General features: G+C 39.3%; 1 protein-coding gene across 3 annotated transcripts in view; it reads left to right on the top strand.

Moving 5' to 3' along the window:
* cntn4 (contactin 4) overlaps window positions 1-23,505 on the top strand; it is a 137,638-nt gene that overhangs the window by 10,765 nt on the left and 103,368 nt on the right. The window contains exons 1-2 of one of the 3 annotated variants that reach the window (XM_046384798.1): window positions 7,709-8,055; window positions 21,778-21,914. The exons of 1 other annotated variant lie outside the window; for it this stretch is intronic. In XM_046384798.1, coding sequence (XP_046240754.1) covers window positions 21,860-21,914 — 55 coding nt within the window. In that variant the 5' untranslated portion in view covers window positions 7,709-8,055; window positions 21,778-21,859. Of the gene's footprint in view, window positions 1-7,708; window positions 8,056-21,777; window positions 21,915-23,505 lie in introns of those variants that run through there. One more of the 3 variants, XM_046384797.1, reaches the window with a different exon arrangement.

The raw sequence follows: 23,505 nt of genomic DNA on the forward strand, positions 1-23,505 counted from the left end.
AGAAAAGACACTTACATACAGTACATGTTCGGTTTATGCTCATTTTCAAGCAGAATTCAGCAGCGCTTGCTTCACCCAGGGGCCTTGAGACTTCTGAAGGTGTCATGTCATTCGCTTCATATTTTCCTATTCTGACAAAACAACTCCCTGTCTGGATCTTTAAGAGGTACCCTGACATTTTGGCATTTTCAGGCTGTTTGTTTCTCCTTACTTGACACACGTCTGTTTTGGTACAGTGTCCCTTCTCTTTTACAGCAGGTTAGCAATCAGGTTTTAGAAGTATCACAGTAAAATGAATAGTTAACAGAATGGTTTGACACTACTCTTAAAACTGAACTAAACATGAAGTTACAACCAGGACAGATAAAGCTTGTGCATAAACTATTAAAGTCCAATATCCACTCTCTTTCAGCTCTGTTTTGGTTCTTCTCTGTGTTCTTCCAACTCCTGAGGGAAATATCAGGCTCTTTAGCTGCTAAATGCTCCACCATGTTCACAGGCTCCTCTCTTATCATGTCTGTCAGTGTTTGGCGCTGAACTTTAAAGCTCGCTAAAGCCAAGGGAAGCTGCAGACTGGCCTGCTAACTCTCATAGGTTCATCACTATGGGTGATCCTCATGTTATTTTTATGTTGTTATCATTTGATACATTGTTATTGTATTGTATTGTACATTGTACTGTATTAATTATTGCTGTTTTAAAGAGAGAACTGGGTCATAATAACAATTTTTTTTTTCTTCAGTAATTCTTTTCCTGAGCTCTCCAAGACATCAGTGCCATGGCTATTAGATTTTATTTGTTCATTACAATATAAAAATAACCTCCTACTATAAATATTTTATTTGCGTTATTTAAAACAAAAAACTCAGAACAGTAACTGACAATCAATTTTGATTTTAGAATTTAGATTATTTGAAAATTGACATTGTAATAACGTTGAAAATATGTAGTGTGCTCAAGTCAGTAAGTGTTCTCCAGTACCAAGACATTAATCCGCATAGAAAATAGCTGGACTCTTATGATACATCACACATCATATTAGAACCACTTAAGACTAAATTAATAATAATTTGTAATATAAAAATGATAATATAGATTGAAATGAATGCATTGGCAGAATGCAGATGAAGAATCTACCACATTCAATCAACCTTAAAATGTTGTAATGACTTCAATAAGCATTTATTTCCAGAAGCATGTATTGTATACATGAGTATGTATGGCTACACTCTTAACTCATCCTGTTTTATGTATGCAATATCATATTTGTGTTTTACAAAATGTTTACAATAAATACGATAATAGTTCACTGTATGGAATTATTTTCCACTTGCAGTCTTCTCCTGTGTTTAAGTATCTGACAAGGAAAATCATCCGCTGAGAATATGCACACTATTGGTCACAAGGGGGCATGTCACCCTATAAAACAAGCAAGTTGCTAATGACTTTTTCAGGAACTAATTTTCTGCTTTGTGGCGCAGCCCATAAAACAAGGTTATTCTCTTCCATCAAGGGATGAATAGAGATTTAACTGTCTTTTCTGTTTATTGTCTCACAGCAACATTTACACATTGCTTATGCCACAAATTGAAGAGGGTCTCTGTTGACTTTGTCACTTGCAATCCATGTTTTCTTTCTTTTTTCTTAAAAAAAAAAATCTATTAAGAGCTAGGGCAAAAGCACTGATCCGTCCTGCATGTTGACAATAATCTCATCTGTGTACACCATAGATGTTTAACAAGAACCCACATCTCCTTCCATTTCACCTCCGGGGTTTTGCATATTCTGCGTGGTGTCTTCTTTTTTTTTTTAAATAGTCAAAATGCAGTATTGCAGGAGTAGAAATCAATGTGACAGTAATGCTGAAATTAGCTTTAAAATGCTGAGCTTTCACTATTACACAAGCCACCCCATGCGTTGTAATTCTCCCACCTGCTAGCAGCCCCATAACTCCGATTCAAACCCCGGGGGTTGGATACATGATGACTCGGGCGTACTAGATGACAACATGATTTTAATATATGTGGAAGGCTGAGGGTTTTGCTAAACACATACACCAAGGCTTCACAAATCATGCAACTGCGTTGGTGTATGTCTGTGGACCACTCAATTAACACAACGTCCCTTGACAAGGCATCATAAAAAAGACAAAAATGCTTTTTAGAAATCCTGCCATGAGGGCGTCTACAGCTTTCAGTCAAACTATAACCTTACTGATAAATGACTGCAGCGCTATGACTTAATTATGACTGCACAGGAAATACTGTCCATCCTCAGTAATGACCCTGATGGCCATCGATAAAAAGGCCTGATAAACGCAGACTTCCTGAGCATGGATGGATAAATACGGACGGAGTAATGAGACCCAGGCTGCCAAGGATGACAGCTCTGCTCTATATCATATGCTGCTCTGTGGTTCTGGGGTGGCAGTTGGGGATGACGGGGGTGGGGGGGCTGATGGGGAAGTTCTGAAATCGCAACGTGAGCTCTCTTATTCACGACTGGCTTTCAGACACAATGGTTGTGTTCTTCTCTGAGAGAAAATAACCTGAGATATCAGAGAGACAGTAATGAGAAATTCCATCTTCAGTCATCTGGCTCTGTCTGTGCAAGTCTCTCGTGCACTCTCAAGTGAAAAGCAAATCGCATCAGTCTTACACAAACACTCTTCTAGGATGAATCTTTTGAAGTGCGCTTCATAATGGCCATAAGTGCACAAAAAAATACAAAAACAACAGTGTTTCAAGTGAAGTCCATCCGTCACTCGCTACACTGATTTAACTCGTTAATTGATGAATGCATTACTTGATTTTTGTTCTTAGTCCTCCTGAAGATAATGGAGGCTCGATAAACTGTTTACACAGTGAGGGCGAAAAAAAATAGCATTCATAGCTGTGAAAAAAGAAATCTGGCTCAGTTTCATGGTTCAGAGGATTTACTGTCCTGTAGAGGAAAGACAGATCTTATGGAGGTTACCAAAGCAGTCATTAGCAGACTGAGAGGTGGACACACTCCAATACAGCCACAACAGCTTCTTTTTCCCAGCAAAAACTAAGGTTGGTCTTAATGGTTCTTTGGCGTCATGGAGATGACAAGCATAGAAAAGACTGGATAGGAAATGACGTGAAGAAAATATTGAGTCAGATCAACATCTGTTATGCCTACATTACATTTTAAGAGGTATATTCTAAGGTCACTCGCCAACCAGACCATCAGTGGGTTTCGTTCAGCTGTTACTGACTCCAGCATGTGGTGAAATTTCCCTGTTGTTTTTTTTTTTCCCCTCAATCATCTCTTTTTCTGCTCATTTGCAGGTCAAATGGGAGTATCCTCCCATACGTTCTTACTAATTATCACTGCTCTTGCATATAAATTGATTTTTTAAAGGACTAGATCTTCTTAAATCCCTTTCACTATAATTAAAGCTTATATGGGGATAATGGAAAAAAGGTGGATCAAAGGTTGAATTAATCGCAGGCTTGAGCATGTAATTCAGGTACTCAGAGTGAAGACATGTCTTTCAGGGGACGAAATCCTGAGACACAAGTCCTTTGGCAATAATGAGCAAGTGTTTAGTATATTTTCAGGTCCAAGATATTTTGTAAATGTCACAACTTTCTTGAGGCAAACTAGTACATAGAGCCTGCACAGCCACTAAACTGAAATGATTCTGAATCAATCAATTAATGTACAAAAGCCTTATCATAGCATGCAATATGTGAAACTGAAAAAACTAACAGTTGTAGAACTTAACAATAACAATACCTTGGAAAAGCTTAAATTATGTTGAACAAACAGACAAATGTCACAACAGCTGTGAACACAAAGGAAAGATTTCACCTTTTTAACATCTGCATGTTAGCATTGTGTTAATCCTGTTTTTCATTAATGTTGGTGCCAACTTAAGATACAACAGCATAGAATAAAACTAATTCCGACAAAAACATTCAAACTTCTCTTACTGAGCTCAAAGGACTTTAAGATCTGCCTGCCAGCAAGTTTGTTAACAAGTTATATTGTTTGTTTAATTCTTACAAAAAAAATTACAATTTTATGGGGAATAATGTGCTGTACAGCATCTTGACCAGGAACAGTGATTTCATGTGCTTCCAGTCTTTATGCTAAGCTAAGCTAATGGGATGCTTGCGATAGCTACATATTTACTGTACATACATGTGTGGTATCAATCTAGTCTACCTCTCTGTTCAAAATCAAATGAAATATTCTTTTAAGCTGGCAGATTAATTATTTTGGGGGGCTCGAACCACTTTTCCCAATCATGGTTCTATTACAGTAAGACTTTCCAAGCGATACTGGATTTTCATGGCCAGTGACCCTACAACTCTGTTTAACAACTTCATTTTTTACAACTTAACAAATCCGCTGATAAAAATGCTTAATCTCCCCATAGTCTTTGAAAGCCTGGACCCCTAACAAGATGTGTTACGGCACGATGTGTTGCCTGAAACCCACGGAGTCATAAATATATTTATTACAGGCCCAATAAATGAGAGAAGTGAAATCATTATAAATACTCTTTCCTTGGGGAATAAATTATGGTACAGTGAAACTTCCCTGCAAAGTCACACATCTCTGAAATAAGCATGAAAGTGCCAAATGGGGTTTGGGTGTTTTTATTGCTTTTTGTTGTGTATGTGTGTGTGTGTGTGTGTGTGTGTATTTCTGCGTGGTCTGTTACAATGTCGCACTTTTGAATAAGTTTTGGACTGAACGTTGGGCAGTGCATCTAACTGGGGGCATAATAGCTGTCTCCAACAGCACATAGCTTCAGCTAATAAGTTTTGTGCCTCCACTGAGCTTATGGTGAAGGTCCAGGAAACCTCCAGGGAATTAATATGCAAATCATGGAAGTGTTCCCAAAACTGATATGAACAAATACACAGTGCTATACTGTATGTGTGCATGTTTGTGTCAATAAGAGCAAAAGTAGGTCTGTGCACATCCAAAGTGTCTCAGTTGCATTCTGAAACACTCTTGTGCCTGTAGTGATTCAGCGTTAATTGGATATTAAGTGCATGAAAAACTGCTGAATGATGGTCAGAGCTTTAGTATGAGGCAGTACAGTGTAGAGGAATGACCTGTCAAGGCTGCTGAGCATCACCCCATAAAGCTTTTGACACATTTTAAGCCGAACATCACTGAGACTCCCCTTCACCGACACTTAGATATACTGCTGATACACTGCACTTCTGTAGTTCTGACAGCCTGTGTGATTATGTAAATGTCCATGGTTCTGCATTCACACACACACACACAGCTGTGACAGTCTGTAGTACGGGCTGGAATCAGTGAATACTGATGGATTTACAGGTGTTACAAGAATCAGTTCATTGATTAAGGTGGAGATTCAGAGAGGTTATGGACCCATTTGACCTCCTGCCCCTTCATCTCATGTCAATAGCAGTGGCGAATATTGATCCCTTCAGGCAATCTGACCTAATTGAAGGGAGCCCTTTCTTTCTATTGAATGGTCAGAGAAGGAGATGAAGAATGGTGAGGTGATTTTATCCACACGAGGGAGAAAAGCAGTTGATTGGCCAGTGTTGTTAGAAGGGGAACTACACTGCGTGGTCTTCATTCACTGCAATGGGCAGCACATGGTGGTGTTGGGCTTTGTGCAGTCCCTTTAGGGGCTTACTGTACGAGAATCAGAGTGACTTTACTGTTGTTCATTGTGTCACTTTAACTGCATGAAAACTAGTACAACATGATCATCACATCGCTGTAGTAACCAGATGACACGTTCTTTTAATTAGAAAAATTCTTGAACTTATTTATAAAATGCAGTGGTCCTTTCTTCAGGTATATGCAAATCGTTGTCTTGTTCCTGTGGGTGGTCCCTGAGTTTTCTCGAAAACAAAAGCATGAATAAGTTACTTAAATGACTCCTGCTGGGAGATGTGCACTCCTGAATCCAAATGTGAATGCATGAGAGATTGTTATTTTTCAAAAAAAAAACAAAAACTTGCAGAATAGTAACAAAAGTGCCATACATGTCAAAGTTTTTTTGTTTCTTTCATTCTATCTAAGGCCTTCAAAGAGACCATCAGAGGCATGAGACTACAGGCCCACCTCATTTGATAAGATATTGTCCCACATACCCGTGAGTGTGTTTGTTGCTAGATTTGACCTAGAAAAGGATGTGAGTAACTGCTCATTTTTGAGCTACTGTGGAAAGAGTGAAACATACCGACTTCCCAAGCCTTTAAAAACAAAAGTGGGATAATACTGGAACTGTTCTAAAGCAGATGCTGTTTTAGGAAAACACTTATTCGGCTTAATCTGTTCAATTTCAAGCTAGTGACGCTTAATTCTGAACATTAGCGTGAAGTAAAGTGAAATGTTGCAAGTGAATTTTAGTTTGCATAAAAGTAAAATACATTAGTTACTAATAGACAAATACTCACACTGGAATTATATTAACCCCTGTGTTTTGTTGCCTTTGGTTTTACCTCCTCACTTTCTGGGGCCCTCCAGACTCCACTTTTCTTCAAATCTTTATTTTTATTTTCTTCTGACCTTTCTAAAATCCATTTTTTAAAATCATTCTAGACAATATGTTTACCTGCAAGGTGATGTTATTCGTGTTCAGGGTCATTTAGACCCCAGAGAGTTCTGAGAGTAAGTCTCACGAACAAACCATTAAAATTTTTCAGCAACAGATACCAAATAGACTTACTGGAAATTTGGGAGATGTAGTGCAATTACTGATGTAAAGCTTATGAAATTCAATTGCATTTAACCTTTTGTTAGTCTCAAAACACCAAATAGAGGTAAGCTGACTTGTTCTTTTGTAGACTTTATTGTTATCAGCAATTATCAGGAAATTAGGAAAAGTTACAAATTATCAACTTGATAAAACAACGTTAAAGGAGTACTCCAACAATTTAGCATTTCACCCCGTGACATTATGGGGCAGTTTTAAAATGATCAAGATATCATGTGTTTATTTTATTCCATGTATTCATCCTCTGGTTCCTACATTACCCACAATGCAACCCAACCATGACAGTTTGATCAGACATGCCATTATGCAGGTCACTGCTCATTTATCTCGCGAATGTTTTCGAAGCCTCAAAGATGTTTCAAAACTTTTTTTTTTTTTTTACACATGCAGAATATACTTCCCAGGTCCTATAAATAGATTTGCCGTTTAAATATGTTTTTCATCTGTTAAAGAGGTCTCTGGGTCTCATGTGGCCAAGACAGTACATTAACTAAACCAAAAAACACATTTATAGCATTAAAATTAGAAAAATGAATACTCTGTTGACTTTAAAAGAGAGTAGAGAGTTTACATCAAACTGTTAACTACAGTATAACAAGGCAGTTGAGAGGTATGTGGTGCTTCAACATCCCAGACTACCTGGACATCCGAGCAGGAGGAGGAGGAGGAGATGGTGGTGAAGAAGGAGTAGTAGGACAGTAGTAACAGGAGGAGGGAGTTTGTTCCGCTTGGATGACCGGAGCAGTGAGGAGGCTGCTCGGGATGGGGTGGTGGTGGTGGTGGTGGTGGTGAGGGGGGCAGACAAGACAAGACAGCGCTCCCTCTCCTCTTCCCTCTGTCTCTCTTTCTTTCTGCGCCGACCGCGTGTGCGTGCGTCCCGCTCCGCTTCGTTCCGGCACGGTTCTAGTAGGGAGGGGAGGGGGGGGGGGGGGGGAGGAGGGAGGCAGGGAGGGAGGGAGAGACACTTGACGCATCGGAGTGAGGGAGCACACCGGAGCTTCACTTTCCAAAATGCAACCTGCGAGACGCCACGCCGTCAGCTACTTGTACTACTGACACTGAGAGAGAGAAAGAGGAGCAGGAATGGAGGTACAGTAGTGGAGCCGCGCAGAACAGCACAGAACAGCACAGCCCGTGAATGTAGCGCTGCACTGAAGACAGAGCTGCCTCTTTGCGCACAAGTCTGACGGATATTTTTGGCCGGGAGCGTCGACAGTGATGTCTGTGTGTGCAGAATTTTGTTCAGTGACAAAATACGGATTAATTTAAGGCTCTGAATTCCCCGCGGACATTACTGCTGTGAACAGGTAAGATTATCATCATTATTATTATTATCATTTTTATTATTATTATTATTATTGTCCCTACAGTAACTTCAGCACCTCTCAAGTTAAATCTCCATCCGCTCCGCTCAGCAGTAGTGTCAATTCAGAGACAAACAAAGCCTAGTCTACATGGAACTTTTAACAGATTATATTAAAACCTCGACGCCGTATAGTGGAGGCAGCGGCCGGGATTGCCTTCTCTGAATTTCACCCTCTGCTGATCTCATTTGCCTGCGTCTACTTTGTTGTGGGACTATCATGGTGGAGGCAAAGTAATCTGCGAGCGTGTGTGCGCGTCTCTCCGATCAGTGCAGATGTTTAGTAATCCTCCGGCGTTGACCCTCCCAGCAATAATCCCTGCGGATTTTGTTGATTATGCCGCCGCCTCTGCTGACCACCCACCGCGGTCACGGGAATCCATCTAGTCCTGGGTGCTACGGGGAAAAGCCAGGAGAAACTTGAGCTTCTCCGCTAATACAGCCTGAACACCTACATCTCCTAAAACCCAGGCTTGAATAGTGGAAGCTAAACCTTGATTTCTGCACTTTAAAATGGTTAAAGTAACTCCAAACTGATTGAAGATCACTGAACATATAAATTATGAGTTAGTTTGTTTGTTTTGGAAGCTTGTTGCTTTATGATGCTCTCAAGTGGAGATCAGAGTGAATCAGCCTTTAAGTCACTGTATCACTGCCCTGATGGTATTTATTGGTGCATCTGCCAGTCACTGAAGCTGCCCGGTGGTAGCCTGAGTTGGGCCCGGAATCTGATGACCAGCAAATGCCACATAAGCCTACTTTAATATGTTAATAGATATGAGCATCTGTGCAGCCTCAGCACATCCGACCTGCCAACTTCTGCCAAAACCGCACAGTCAAAAATGATAACTGAAAGTGTTTCCTGTAAAACGTCTCTCCTCTGGAAACTTAAAGTAAATCTCCTGCGTTCAGGCGCAGTCAAGAATAATGTGTCTATGTGACGATAACAACCGTCAGAGCACTGTTCAGACAAATGGCAACTAAGCATCCGTCTCATGCACTTGCATTGTTCATTCATCATTAAGTCTGGCTGAGGAGCAGCTCCAGTTGTGATCTGTTTCATAGACTTCTCATCTGACAGGAGCTGAACTTATTCTAAAGGTCAGTGCAGAGGAAGAAAAGAGAACTTCATCTTAAAGGGGTGGAGGAAGATTATTCTACAGCTCAGTCTTGATTTGTGAACATGAGCGTATGATAGCTCTCCAAAAGCCGGAGACAAGAGAGCAGAACCTCTTGTCTCTGCTGAGATCTCTGCTGAGATCCAAGCATAAATATTTAAGATATATTTTACAAAAGTGGCTGAATTAAAGTCTGAGGAATGGAGAGCAGATTTTGCAAGTAATTTAACTACCAAAAACTTGTATAATCAAGACACTGCAGACACCAACTGTAGCTCAAACAGCCGAATGTTGACTGGCATCTCATGATGACTGTGTGATGCCACCCAGGCTGCCCAGATACAACCGCACAGGAAAACGGCTCCTTAATGGATGTCGACGTCCTGGAAGCCAACAAGCCTGTCAGAAGTGACGGAGCGCAGAAGTGACATTAAAAATATCCTGGGATAGGTGCATTTAAAGGCGCTGCATAAAAATTTCATCACACAGTTTCCACAGGAAGTATCGAGGCAATGTGTCATCAAGGTCATTTTTATTTCATGTCTCTCCAGGAAAGCTAGCTCAAGGAATAGCAGAAAGGGAGTGTGTGTGTGTGTGTGTGTGTGTGTGTTTTCTACAAAGTGTTTCGATGTGTGTGAGTGTTGATGGAGAACTTTCCATGTGTGGCCGAACCACTTTTCACACTGGCTTATTTAGCCACAGGATATCACAGAAATGCTGACATTACAGCCAAATGGACACTTCACATTAATCATGATGGTTTCGCCAGCAGTTTTTCAGCTGTTTAAACTGTGCAGAGGCTGGCTGGGTGCTGGCCAATCAGGGTGCAGTAAGACTTGTTGCTTTATCTTCACCTCTTTGGCTATATAGGGTTGGGTAGTTCTTATTAATGGATTGTTATGACTGCTGTAAAAGCAACATGACTTCCATTCTGTGCAACAATATCTCCTCGATTTTTATGCTTGTGACCCTTAAATACAAAGCCGTATCTACATGTGACCCCTCATTGTAGGCAGGTTTTCTCCTCACACGCGTATAATAATTTTAGAGGTCCAAAACAGTTGGTGTTTCTTAAATATCTTTAAGTGTCTTTAATATCAGTTTCTTTAATGCACAGTCTGCTGCTTTTACTTGTTGCACATGGTGGTCAAGTGGATATTTTTGAGTTTTGAGCTGTGGATCAGACTAAACAAGCAATCTGAGTCTGTCACTGCCAGCTCTGAGAAAATGTGATGGGCTTTTTTCATTATTTCTGGACATTTTATAGACAAAATGATTGTCAGGGATGAAAGAAATTAGAAAAGGTGTAACAATTAATTGTTTGATCTATAAAACATCAGAAAACTGCAAGAAAATTCCCAGCACAATCCATAGTTCCCAAATCTTGTGAGCTCTCAGATTCATCTCCTGCCCCCCATGTTGGTTCAGAAGCTGCTGTTGTGTATCCATCTTCCTTGCATAGACTCTAACAGACACAGCACAGCATCTGAAGGGTGTGTAATTTTGTGACCACTTTGCTGATCAAGTTGAAATCGTTCCTTGCAGGTAACGCGCAGCATCTAAAAACAAAATGTCTTGTGTCAGTTCTTTAGCACAGCTGCTTTTTTTTTTTTTTTTGCTTCACTCTGCTGGATGTTCACGTAAACAGCATTGTGAGCTTTTCCACAACACCATAACGGATGAGGAAGCCGCAGGTCCCGGAGTGTGGTGTGGTTTTATGCATTACTTGGTTGAGTCTGGGATTATAGTGTTCTGACAGGCTGAGCTGCGAGTTGTGAAGAGATCTGGCTTGTCATGCAGGATGCTGGAAAATTAGATGTTCATTATTTTTTAAAAAAGGTACGATAATTATGATTTTGACCCACGAGCACGCACTGAAAGATGAATTATGTTTTTACCATTCTTAAGTGACTGTACTTTATAGCATGGAAGGAAAAAGTAATGTAGAGAACTCACTGCAAGGCTGCTGGCCTTTCTGGGGGAGTTATATCTACTAAAAAATGTAATTAGTGCAGAAGAACTCTTCAAAAGGCAGTTTCCCTAAATGAGCTGCCTCCAGTTTGATGTTTTCCTGTACACCACAGACTGGATTTCACTGAAACAAATCTTTTATCTGTGTGCGTCTCCAAACAAAATCTTCCACCAAATGTACTTTAGTGTGCTTCGCTTCTAAGAGGATGAAGAATTGTTGCCTAATTCAGTGAAAGGAAGATCATGAGCAAGTGTAATTTACACAAAAATACATCCAGTCTTCACCATCAAACGTGATCGTGTGCACACTGCTGAGAATTCCTAGTCCACAACTATCAGAGATGAGTATACTTGACAATAATATGTGGCAGAGCTCCTCAGTCTACCTGCCCCATGTCTCCTTTCATTTTATTTAGACTTAAGGGAATAAAAGATCAGCTCATCGAGACAGCTTTACTTCCCGTTCTGCTTATCTAGTCTCATTGGTTCTGTAAATGCCCTATTTGTAATTCAATCGTATTAGAATAATTTATCTGCTTTAGCAATTCTTTATGATGTTCTGTCACTTCTAGGCCTTTTGGTTTCAAGGCATCACAGTCCTTTGGGGTAAGTCTTCACAGACTGAGTCAGCCTGCAACGTTTTCTAATTCAAACATTGTTACACACGGCCTCTCCTTGGGATCGGCTTTAATTGAGTGCTTAATAAGAGCACAGCCACACAGCAACCAACTTCGGGGGGGATCTGAGCACTGGGAGAGCTGCATTATTAAATGAACTTATATAAAGCCTGCAAAAATCTTCTTTCAGAGCAATCTCAGGATAAGATCAGGTTGATAACTCTCCTTAAATGTGGATTCAGAGGTGCATTGTGCTCCACTGGGTGTGGCTGTTGCGTGATGAGCCATCTTTCCTCCCTCATTTAGTTTGATAAAACCGTGTTCCCCTACAGGCCGTTGTTATGTTCTTTGTTTGAATTGAGACTGAATAAACTGTTTGAGGAGACTCAGAAGAATGTGACAAATACACCCTGCACACCGTGCTGCATTCTGTTGATAACTGCCGATAAAATACAAGCAGCAGCAGCAGCAGCAGCACACTTAGTTAGTCTTAGACCACATGGGTGACATGTGGCATTTTTTTAAACTAATGGCATATGCTTATTATGTTAACTCTTGCAACATAACTGTATGATATATGACGAGATTGTTTTCTCTTCTTCAGAACAACAAACTCTCAGCATTTTGCTCGTCAAGAGCTTAGTGGGGCAGGCAAAGGGTTCATGGGGTATCAGACTAAACGATGTGTCTTGATTATGGTGGAAGAAGAGGATTATTTTGAATCAAAGAATAAATCAGGACAACAGATGGAAATTAAGTTATAATAGCAAGGCCATACTATCCACTGTGGTATTATATTTGTGTCAGGGAATTCTTCAAAGGTTAATATCTTATATTTTATTTTTATGCCTCTGCACCAACAGCATGTCCATTCATTTTCATGAGGGCAGTGTCTCAGGAACACCTTGAGTTAATTTCATTAAATTTAGCAAAAAAATCTATTTGGATCCAAGGATGATCCGATTTAGATTTTGGTGGTCAACAGTCAAATATCACTGTGACCTCACAAAACACATTTTTAGCTTTAACTTAAGAATTCATGCACTGTTTATGACAAAAACTTACACAAACGTCTAATAGGACAAAATGATGAAGTGATGACATTTTTACATCCAAAGGTCAAAAGTCAGCTTCACTACGACATCGTAATGTTTTCTGTCCATTATTCAAGAGAATGACTCAGGAACAGAAGGGCAGATCGTGACCTTATTTCACCTTTGGTCAGATACTGAATTGGTGACACTAGTCTTGGGTATCCACCTCGAAGCTGTGCTGACTGATTGATTGTCTGTGCTGCTGGGTTGAACGTGAGGCGGCCATGTTTCTAAATTTGTAGCTTCTTTGCGGCAACATCCATATCTGAAGCCAGGTAGTCCACCACGAGCTCACTGGGTTTGACTTGACAACTTGACGAGTGCAAGGAGGCACACAACTGCTGTGTTGTAATTCTGGTTTCAACTTACAAGCACAAGTACAATTTGGAATTATGAAAATCAACACCTTGTGTTTTGCTGGCATGTTGATTAGTTAGTACATTATAATAGCATGTTGTACCAGCAGCAAAGGTGACATTTTCTCTGAATAGATGAACGACTGTAATTTATTAATTCATGCAGTCCAGAAGGCCTAAGGTGTACTCTACCAATTTTAGATGTAAAGTTCAGAGTAATTGTCATGAGATGAAGTGTGAAAAAAAATAAATTCTCACACAGCTCCAATGATTAGCTTTTCCATTCATCTTATGGTCTTCATCAGAGAATGAAGTTTACTCAGTTGTCATCACATTCATTGGACAAAGTGTGACAGTAAAGAAATATGTTTATTAAACATATTATATTGTTGTTGGAAATTACATACAATCAATGTAAATTGTATTAAGCTCATTGGAAAGTCAGTAAAATTTTTCCAGATATGTCAGTCATGTCACATAGATATAACACTGGACTTGATATATGAAAAAAGAGGCCAACCAGTGCTCTGATTTTTATATTTGTTCTCCTTTCAATTTTCTCGCAGTCTTGCTCAGCATGTCTGCTGCTTTTTAATGTTATGCACACCTACTGGGATAAGAATAAGCCACATGATTTGTTATTAAATTTAACTTGTCACAGTTGGTTTTACACATATAGCCATACTTACAACTTGAGGCCTAAAGTTTTACACACTTCATACACATTTTTATGTTTATGCATCCTGCGATAAAGTAGTAGAATTAGTATTATTGGTCGTATTGTAGTACAGTATAATGTTTCACACACACAATTAGGACTGTAAGCTGTGAGTACCCCTGCAGTCTGAAGTGTGTATTGTGTGATGTCTTTAAGTGTCAGTATGGACTGTTTTAATGTAAATTTTTGACATTTAAAGAGAAAGAGATGGGGTTGTGTGAGGTACTTATCCAGCGTATTATCTACAGTAGATGGTGTTTGGCTTGCTCCCAGTTTGGAGAAGCAGCAGCAGTTCTGGTGCAGGAAGGTAAGCACACATGTACTGCTGTGGATGCTGTATTTACAATGTTTTCACAGCTTTATCTTGCTGTCAGACATACCTGTCTGACAAGAAACTAAAGCCATTATTTTTGTCTTTGCTCTCCTCAAAACCATAAGACGCCTTTGACAGGGAGTCATTTTACCTCACAGAACAGCTCTGTGCTTTATTGGGTCACTTCAGAACCACCAAAGCTGCCGTTGCCTGGTCCACAGCAGCACATTGCTCAGCTTCCTACACCAGTGCTTCTCCAAATTGGAATTATGCCGACTGCTCTCTACCGTAGCTTATACCCCGACTATGGATAAGTACCTCTTAAAATCGCACTTCAAAAAACCCAAACTAACCCTTTAACTGATTAGTCAGGGTTACATAATGAGGTGATTAACTATTGCTGCAAAACAGATTTTGAATATTATTTGGTTAACAATTGATGTTTTCTAATTGTTAAATGAGGAAATTATGTATTATGATATATTGTCTCAGATCATTATCATTACTTGCATTTTGTTGCTGATTGAAGTCTCCTAATGAGCCTTTTTTACATTTAGGAAGAACATCATGTGAGGTAATAAGTTTGGTTAGAACTGCAGATGATGCCAAGTACAGAAATTCAAAATCTCGTCTGTCTCAAATGAAATAATTAGGCATTCCAGAAAGGCACTGTTTGTTTAGCAGACCGTTCTTAGCTGTCTGTGGTTCAGATAAACGAAAGTCTGTCGTCATTGTATCAAAGTGCAATTTGCGGCTTCATCCGTTTAAACCAACGACAGTAAGAAAAAAGAACTAAATAATGCCTGTTTGTTCCTTGTGGAAGAGATGAATAAATGCAGAGCCATTCAGCCTCAAAACTGTTAATCTGTGGCAGGCAATCATATGGTGGAAACCAGGTTCATACAGGGAAGATCAATAAAGCCCTGTTTCCTTTACTTTTATGTGGTCATTATGTCATCAGTGCTTGTATCATTCAAGCTGGAAAGCAAAGTGTTTATACATTGTATGGCTGTGTGATTTACTTTGAGTATTCTTTTGCCTCAAATTTGTCTTTCTGAAAACGTGTGCATGCAATTTCAGTCTGAAAGTGTTACCACTCGACCTTAAGGCCCGGCCTCATTATCGGTGAGCAGGACAAGAGTTTTTTTTTTTTTTTTTTGTCGTAACGAGATAATTAAAAACACTGCATTGAGTGGTGTACTGTGTAAGAACATGGCCAGTTTCTAAATGCTTCACCACAAGCAATTTTAAATCTGGGGATTGTTGTTAACTTTGTTATTTTTGGCTCATTCTGCACATATGTGTGTGTACATGTATAGATATACAGTATGGAAATATCAGTCAGCACAGTGTGTGTATATTTGGGCTTGCACAGATTTACTGTATTTTTCTGTAACATTTTCAAACAAATTCAAGTCTGTCCAGGTTTTCTATATATATACAGTATATTCTATCATTTTAAAGATGTGGTATCACCAAACAACAGATACTTTTGACAACATTACTGTGAGTTAAACAGAGTGAGGTACTGCCAAGCTGGTGACAACGTTAAGCCACCACACTGAGTTTAACAATGGCTGCTCATATGGGTGATGTTCTGTAGAGTCTGTCCAGACTACGTTTGGTTAGGTTTAGGAAAAGATTATGGTTTCACGTAAAATGAGTATGTTATTTTCGTAATTATGTAAGTTAGGTAAACGTGATTGCGAGACAAGGGTGATAGATGGGTGAGTCAGACCAAAGACTCCTGCAAGATGCTGCCATGGTTTGACATCATGATTTTATTTCGCGATAGTCACATAAAATGTTAAAATGACTCTATCATGTAGAACAAATCAAATTCTGATCTTCTGCATACTAATTAGGTGGAAAAAAAACACAGCTCTTCCAGATGGTGTACATAGCAGCAGGTGATGCGAGCCTCAGAGGGCAGCTTCATGTTTCTAACTTTGGTAGACATCAGGTGTGGTCATGCAGTCAGTTTAGTTGTGTCATTTAGAATCTCAGCAGGAGATGTTGAGTTTAGCCTAAGTAAAATAGGTGTGGAAAAAGCAGGAAAACAAGTTTGCTACAGCTAGTGAGCAGCTAACTTCCAGTTTCATGAATCTTTGCTCTGTAGCGACTAAAAGTTCCAGTTTCTGAACTGATCATTTTATACTCCATGTTTAAATCATGGTTGAAATGTGAATAAGTCTGTCCAGGGATCAGACAGATTACATACTTGTGTAAATTGTACCTGTACAACTTTATGTAAGGTTGAATTAAATGTGCCTTTACTTTCAGAAACAGAGTATATCACTTGTCAAGGTTCTAAGTGCATAGAAAGAGTTTGGTCTTAAGATTTTTCTTTTGAGACAGACCACATGCTTACAGGTCACTGAGTCACTGAACTTTTTTTTTCTTTTTTTTTCGCTTTTACTTTTTTACTTTTTTCTACTTTTCTGTTTCCCTTGGAGACACTGTAACCTTTAATCAACAGGGATTCCATGTTTGATATCTCCCCTGCATGTTAGCTCACCAAACACAGCAGTATTAAATCTTAAATAATGTGGTGCTGAAATGTTTGATATATTGATTAAAAATAATGATAAGTAAACAATTGTTTAGCTGTGAAGTAAAGATCTCAAAAATGTAGTTAGACTAAAAGCAACATTTGACAGACATCTCACACAGCTCTCAGCTGTTGGTTTCATGCTACTGTAAAATAAATACTGTTGAATTTTGCACAGACTTAACAAGCTATTTGAGACTGATAGTTTTGGCAGATTATTGATCAAGGAAATAAAAGCTGCAGCCCTATAACTAACTTTTTGTAGATGAGTTGTAAAAATTATTTATTTATATCCGTCTTTATTAAATTACATTTCTGTGGTCTTCAGCGGTATTTGTGTGCAGAAATATGTTCAGTTTGAATTCTATTTTTATGATCTTGCATACTGAGGTATTTGTGCTCACCTTGACCCTGTTCTTAGAACGGGTAAAAAGCAAATAACTTCATTGTTTTGTGCACAGCGTGTGAGCATGAACATGTTTTCATTTAAAAACTTTATATTAGCAGGTTTGACTTGAAATAACATCACCATTTTTCATTCCTGTGAGTTTTATCTAACACAAAGCAATTAGGATGTGAGTCATAAAGTAGGCTACATCTTCAGCAGATGTTAGACACCAGCCTGTAAATACACCTCTATTAATGCTGATCAGTCCCTTCGATCACGGATGCTCCTGTTTGGCTTTCTACCCTGGTTTCATTGAGCTGCGGACGATGGATCTCTTACAACCAGTGCAGTACATTAACCGAACGTGTTATCTCCTCACAAGCTAATTTAATTCCAGGGGTGATTCTGCACCTCCTGCACAAAGACATCAGTTTCCTCTTGGAACAAGCTTTTCTAATGGACCATTTCTAAACATTTCTCTTGATCACCAAATTTTGGTTGTCGAACAATGCGATGATTTCAAGGAGAACAAAGCATCTCCATGTGCAAGAGAGAAAAAAGAAAAAAGGTAGCGTTTTCATCACTGAAACATTATAGCAGCTAGTTGTTAATGTTGTGAACACATTTCATAGATACATTCATACATATATTGCCATTCAGACTTGGTAGCTTTGTGGTTACTTTAGTGTACAAACATCCTTTGTGTACACTAGTGGTTATTGTCCTCATTTTTGCACATGAACAATTCAGTTAGGATGCTGCCTGTATAACGTGAGATAAGGTCAAAATATAAGGTGAAAATCTATCATTTTCATGGTGATTTGTTGCTGACTGAGGCCACAGCGATTATGTGCTCCCCTCTTTTCCCTGCAGCATCATCAGCCATCTACCTGTTGTAAATGTGGTCTCAGTATATTACAGTATATTATATGATGCTTGAATGGTGCTGATCCCAGCTACAAATTAGACAATTATGGTAGGGAATCACAGGATATCTGTATGGTAAGCACTGATAGTACTGGTACCAGTCATGGCAGTACCACAGTAGCAGTAGTACTTTTGTAATTGGCAATAGGAAGGAATGCTTTGAAAGTAACCCGTCATCCTCACTTCCTAATTGCATTTTCTCATTGCACTACAACAGAAGACTGAAATTAATTATTCGTGGGTCAAAGCATCACTACACTATTGCCACTACTACTACTATTACATTGTCATCCTTGTTTTTGTTTTCCATTTGTCATCTTTGTTCGTGCTTGTTAAGTGCTTTGAAATTTGTCCTTGCAAATGAGTATGCAAGAGAAATGTGTCATAATGTGTGTCACAGTTGTAAAGTTACAAGCATTAGTAAGCCCTGTTAACATCCCGAGCACTTTTGTTAACAAAGCACAGCTGGATGTGCACTGTGCAAGCAGAACATTCATCACCTTCAATTTTCCTGGCATCAAATAACTAAACAGATTACAGCAGTAATAGGCAAGAACAAGTTTGTGAAGCTCTCAGCAGTGTGTTATGTTTAGCTGCCGGGATGCTTTATCAGGTAGAGTTGAAAGTGGTGGAGGGAGCCAAAGCAAGATTCTGAAACTGTAAAAAAAAAAATGAAAAAACAACAGAGCTTAACAGTCTGGAGGAGAAGTAGTTACCAAGAGTTTCATTAGTGTGCGATGTGCCCTTTAGCAGGATTTTCCATCCTGACGAGGCTGCACCATGGCATGTCAATACACAGCAGACAAAACAAGCAGTACAACACAGAAGACCTTACCAGACTTTGATATGCATAAAATTGCTCTCTAGGAGTAATGCACACCTTTGCACCATTGATGTATGCAAGACAGACTTTGACAAGCCTCTATATGTTATATGGAGATAAAAGGCCTCTTTTCTGTAGGTGGAGACAGCAGACGGAGCTGGAAGGTAGCGAATCTCACATTCATAAAAAGGTGGCCTACTAAAAGAGTTTTAGGTGCTGTTTTGGAAGTGTTTTTCAGTGGCTTTGTTCCACTCTTTCATGGTGAGTTTTCAAACTTTTTGCTGTCTGTGCTGGATCACAGCAGAGTTATTCTGCTCTTTTCCACAAAGGAAAAATTACACAAATAGTCGAGGGTTGTGTTGAACATGCCACAACTCTTTAAATGTATTTTCTCCCAGCAAACAGATTAATGCTTCTTCTTTCCTAGAGGAGCCCTGCAAAAGGTAGATTTCACTTCTTAACTGGTTGTTTTGCTTTAATTCTTAAATCAGTACAGCTTTTCCAGAGGCAGCTTTTGACATTTCCTCCAACTTATTCAGTATTCTTCCCTCAGAGTTGTGGGGATAAATCTTCCTTCTTTCACTGAGCCCCATTTACACCCTGCTTTACTCAACTGCCCCTTTTTACCAAATATTTATAAATGATTTCACAGTTAGAAAGAGTTTTAGTGTTCAGCATGGCAGTGGAGAATTGAACATACACACTGTGTAGTGTTTAACAACCAGTGGTGCTGTCGATTGAACAGGAAGCTCCACCAGTTCATCTTTGCAGATTGCAGTTGGCAGAAATTCATGTTGGCAGTTGGTGGCTGCAATGAGTCTGAAACAGAACAGACAGAAATAGGGATAATAAAATCTAGAGGACGTCTGCAAATCCATGCCAACAAATTTTGACATAGGAATTCTAATTTATGAGAAAGAAAGAAAAAGAACTCACACAGATGCATATAAATGTGTGTGCTTAAGTCAGAGTTCACTTTCTTTTATCTGAGGGGAATCAGTCTAGCAGTGTTGGGGAGTGACAAGCAAGGTTGTCTGTCAAGTTCAGCCTGGTTTTCAATTTTGCTACCACAAGTCGTCATTCAGCGAGAAGCTGCAGTGGACTAACACACTCAAGACAAATAGTGTTTTTCTACCGTTAACCTTGTGATCATCACAACACATGACAAAATCGCTGCTGCCTGAACTCTCCAGCGTTGTAAAATCCTGTTTTTGAGTTTCATAAATTGCTGTGGAGCATGTTAGACTTCGATAAGACTTCCCTACACAGTTCTGTAACTCAAACTGAACTTCGTAAAATTGTATTTCATGCATCTCTTCTTAGTGATACCTGAAGCAACACACACTCCAACGCAGCCACTTGGGTGGGTCTAATAAGGACACATACAGTAAAAACTACATCTGTAGTCATATCTTCCTTAAAATATTTTGTTATTTTGCTCTGCGTCCACATGCTGCTATTTGACACTTTAATCATGAAGCTGACACTAAAGTATATAGCCTCCAGTATGTGATATAATTTTGTATTTATAGAGAATATCATAGATCCAACACGAACATAACAAAGGGCGGGACTGAAAAGAGGAAAAGGTGCAATTACAAACAGCACAGACAGCACCATTGATTTGTCAATACACACCACGGTTAGGCTGCTGATATTTCAGAGCCATGGCCGGGGCCATAGATTCTAACTTGCAGTCAGATAAAGGATCATTGAGTCAGGCAGACTAGGCTAACATATTCAACTGAACAACCCCTGCGCCGTCGAGCTCCCTCTGTCACTAGGGGATTGCGATTTTGACTGCAGTCCTCTGTTTTCTTGCATCTGGCTGCAACTTCTTGTTAGTGAAACAAATATTACACCAAGAAGAAGTGGAAAAGATGGTGGTTCAGATTATGCACACAGTGCTTTGGTGAGAACTCTTCAAAACCAGACAAATGATCTGGTGTAAATCGTTCTTTGTATCCGGCGCACTCTGTCAAGATAACGATTGTGTCAAAACTTATTGTCACATTTTAGAGAGAAGTTAGTCCCCAACAAAAACAAGTTTCTTTTTGACAAAAAGAAATTATAAAAATTTCCATGTGCACTGACAGCCTTTTTAAACAACACACTTTTCTTCACCTCAGCCTCATTCATACCTTCTTTCAGCTTCTTAATACAGCTTCTTTCCTGTCACTGAGGTTTGAGAGGCTGGGAGCTGCTACCTTCCTGCCACTCAAAAAAAACTTTTGAGTGTTAATTCTAACTCCAGGGACACAGTCTAGGGACATAGAAAAAGCACAAAATTGTTGGGAAATTCTTCTAGATGTTTCAGCATTTTTCATCTTTTAGCTTTGCACTTTTAGGAGCATGAAAGCGATGAGGCTTCAAGCAAGAACAATGCTGCAGTGCAAGAACTTCTAGGAATGGCTTTGCTTTCATATTGACTTAAAAGCCACTGTCCCTGGAGTTGCAGGAGATATGGAATGAATGTGTATGAAATATTTTGTGATCATGTGCCCACCATCCACCCAGCCCTGAATCCCATGCTTTGTTTTTTACCTGTGGAACAACTTGCAGGAAAGTGGGAATGGGAGTGAGTTGCACTGTGGATTTGACGATTTAAAGGACCATTAAAAAGCTTAATTGTTAAAGCTTCAAATGATGGGTTGATTAAATATGTTATGAAGCCACTTAAATTTAGTTCAGCAACATCACAGTGTTCTTTTCTGCTGAGCAGACAACAAATACAGTTTTTTAAAGGTGCTTTTGCCAGTACGCTAATCGCACTTCTTTCTTTTCATACAGGCTGGAAAACCAGAAAGGTGCAAATCGGATTCCATACGTCTGTGATTGGATGTGAGACTACTTTGACCCTACAAAATTGAAGATGATGTTGCTATGGAAACTGCTGGTGCTGCAGTCACTTATGGGGTGCCTTGCAGGTAAAGCATCTTATTAAGAACTTTTGATGCATGCCAAAGCTGCTTTTGTGAAGTCTGAGTCCTTATTCATATGTATTTGGGGCAGGTGACAGTATGAAAGCAGTAGTTTAGAAAGGAGCAACCTCACGTAGATTAGCCACAAGCAAACTTACTTTCTTTTTCCAGGGGATGTAAAATAATAAGACTGTAGAATTCATTCAGCAAGGAGGTTATTGTTATAGTAAGCCATTGTCTGTTCAAGGCTTCCAATCACGGACAATATTGCATTTTGGCTTTGCCTTAGTGTTCTGTGTGGCACTCTGAAAAGGTTAACGTTATCATCCTGAATGTGAATGAGGGGAGTCTACCGCATCAAAGTGGGGATGAAAATGTCCCATTTCACTTAGTTTTACAGATCACAAATAGGGCCAAGATTTTATCAGGAGTGGAAAACTGCCATAAGCCTGCATTAATGGTTAAAGCTGGTCCAACATTTTAGTTACAGTGAGACACCAGTCAATCAATCAGTGAACCAATGAATAAATGAATAATATAAATTTAAAAGAAAAACCTGTAATACTGTACCTATTGTAAAGGTTAGATTTAGTTTAAATTTTTTGAACTGATATAGAAAGGCAGCGAGTTAACAGGAAATCCTTCCTGGTTTATTTCAAGTGTCCATCATTCATTTACTGTACAATAGAGTTGAATTATAGCTTCATCATAGCACGGTGCCCATTTCAGCCAGAGGCTCCCTGGCATTGATCTCATCTTGATGGAGGACTTTAATTTGTCTCCTTTCCAAATAGGAGGGAGCATCAGTTAAATCACTCAGCATTTAATCAACAGGTATTATATGAATCAAGATGAAGAAAAGACTCTATTGATGAGGTCTGTGTTCTGGTGAAACCCTCCGTCTCATTACTCAACACACATTAGGCCTCCTGTGAACTCGTTGCCCTCTTTTACACGTCAGATTATCAGATTTGTTAAAGGGAACCTTGGGATTTATTGCATTACCCTTGTGTTTTTGGCTGCTAATGCCCCTGGCTCTTATTGGGTGACAGCGGCCTGTTTAATTTGACTGGTGGTAAATGTAAATTCCATGGTATTATTTGGCAGTTTCATAGCATGAAATGGGAATATCACGTTGCTTCAACTATGAGGAGCTCAAATCCTATGGCCAGTCAGGGGAACAAATCGGTGTTTTGTGTTATTATATAGAAAAACTGAAATAAATATGGCTGGGTGAGTGTCCTTTCAGTCTGCCACTATTAGGATGGACAATCTGGACAACTAGTTTCAACTGTCTTGGTCCCAACTGTCTCTGGACATATAGTTTCAACTGTCTTATTGAATGTCCAGTCGGTGTATTTCTGTGTGGCTGTCACTTTTTCTGCCATTAAGACACTTTGTTTTGCTGTTTTGGTCTAAACTTTGATAGCTGTTTGTGCCCATTGCACCATATATATGATTCCACAAGACAAATAAGGTCTTTATAAAAAAGCAAAAGCCTATTCATCTCTTTTTACCCCTCTTACTGTATAATTCCTAACAAGTTAAGTGGTATTCTATTCTTTCTCTGTATTGGCATACACAACAGAGTTTTCCA

This window comes from Scatophagus argus, chromosome 3 (assembly GCF_020382885.2).
Source record: "Scatophagus argus isolate fScaArg1 chromosome 3, fScaArg1.pri, whole genome shotgun sequence".
In the NCBI taxonomy this organism is placed as follows: domain Eukaryota; kingdom Metazoa; phylum Chordata; class Actinopteri; family Scatophagidae; genus Scatophagus; species Scatophagus argus.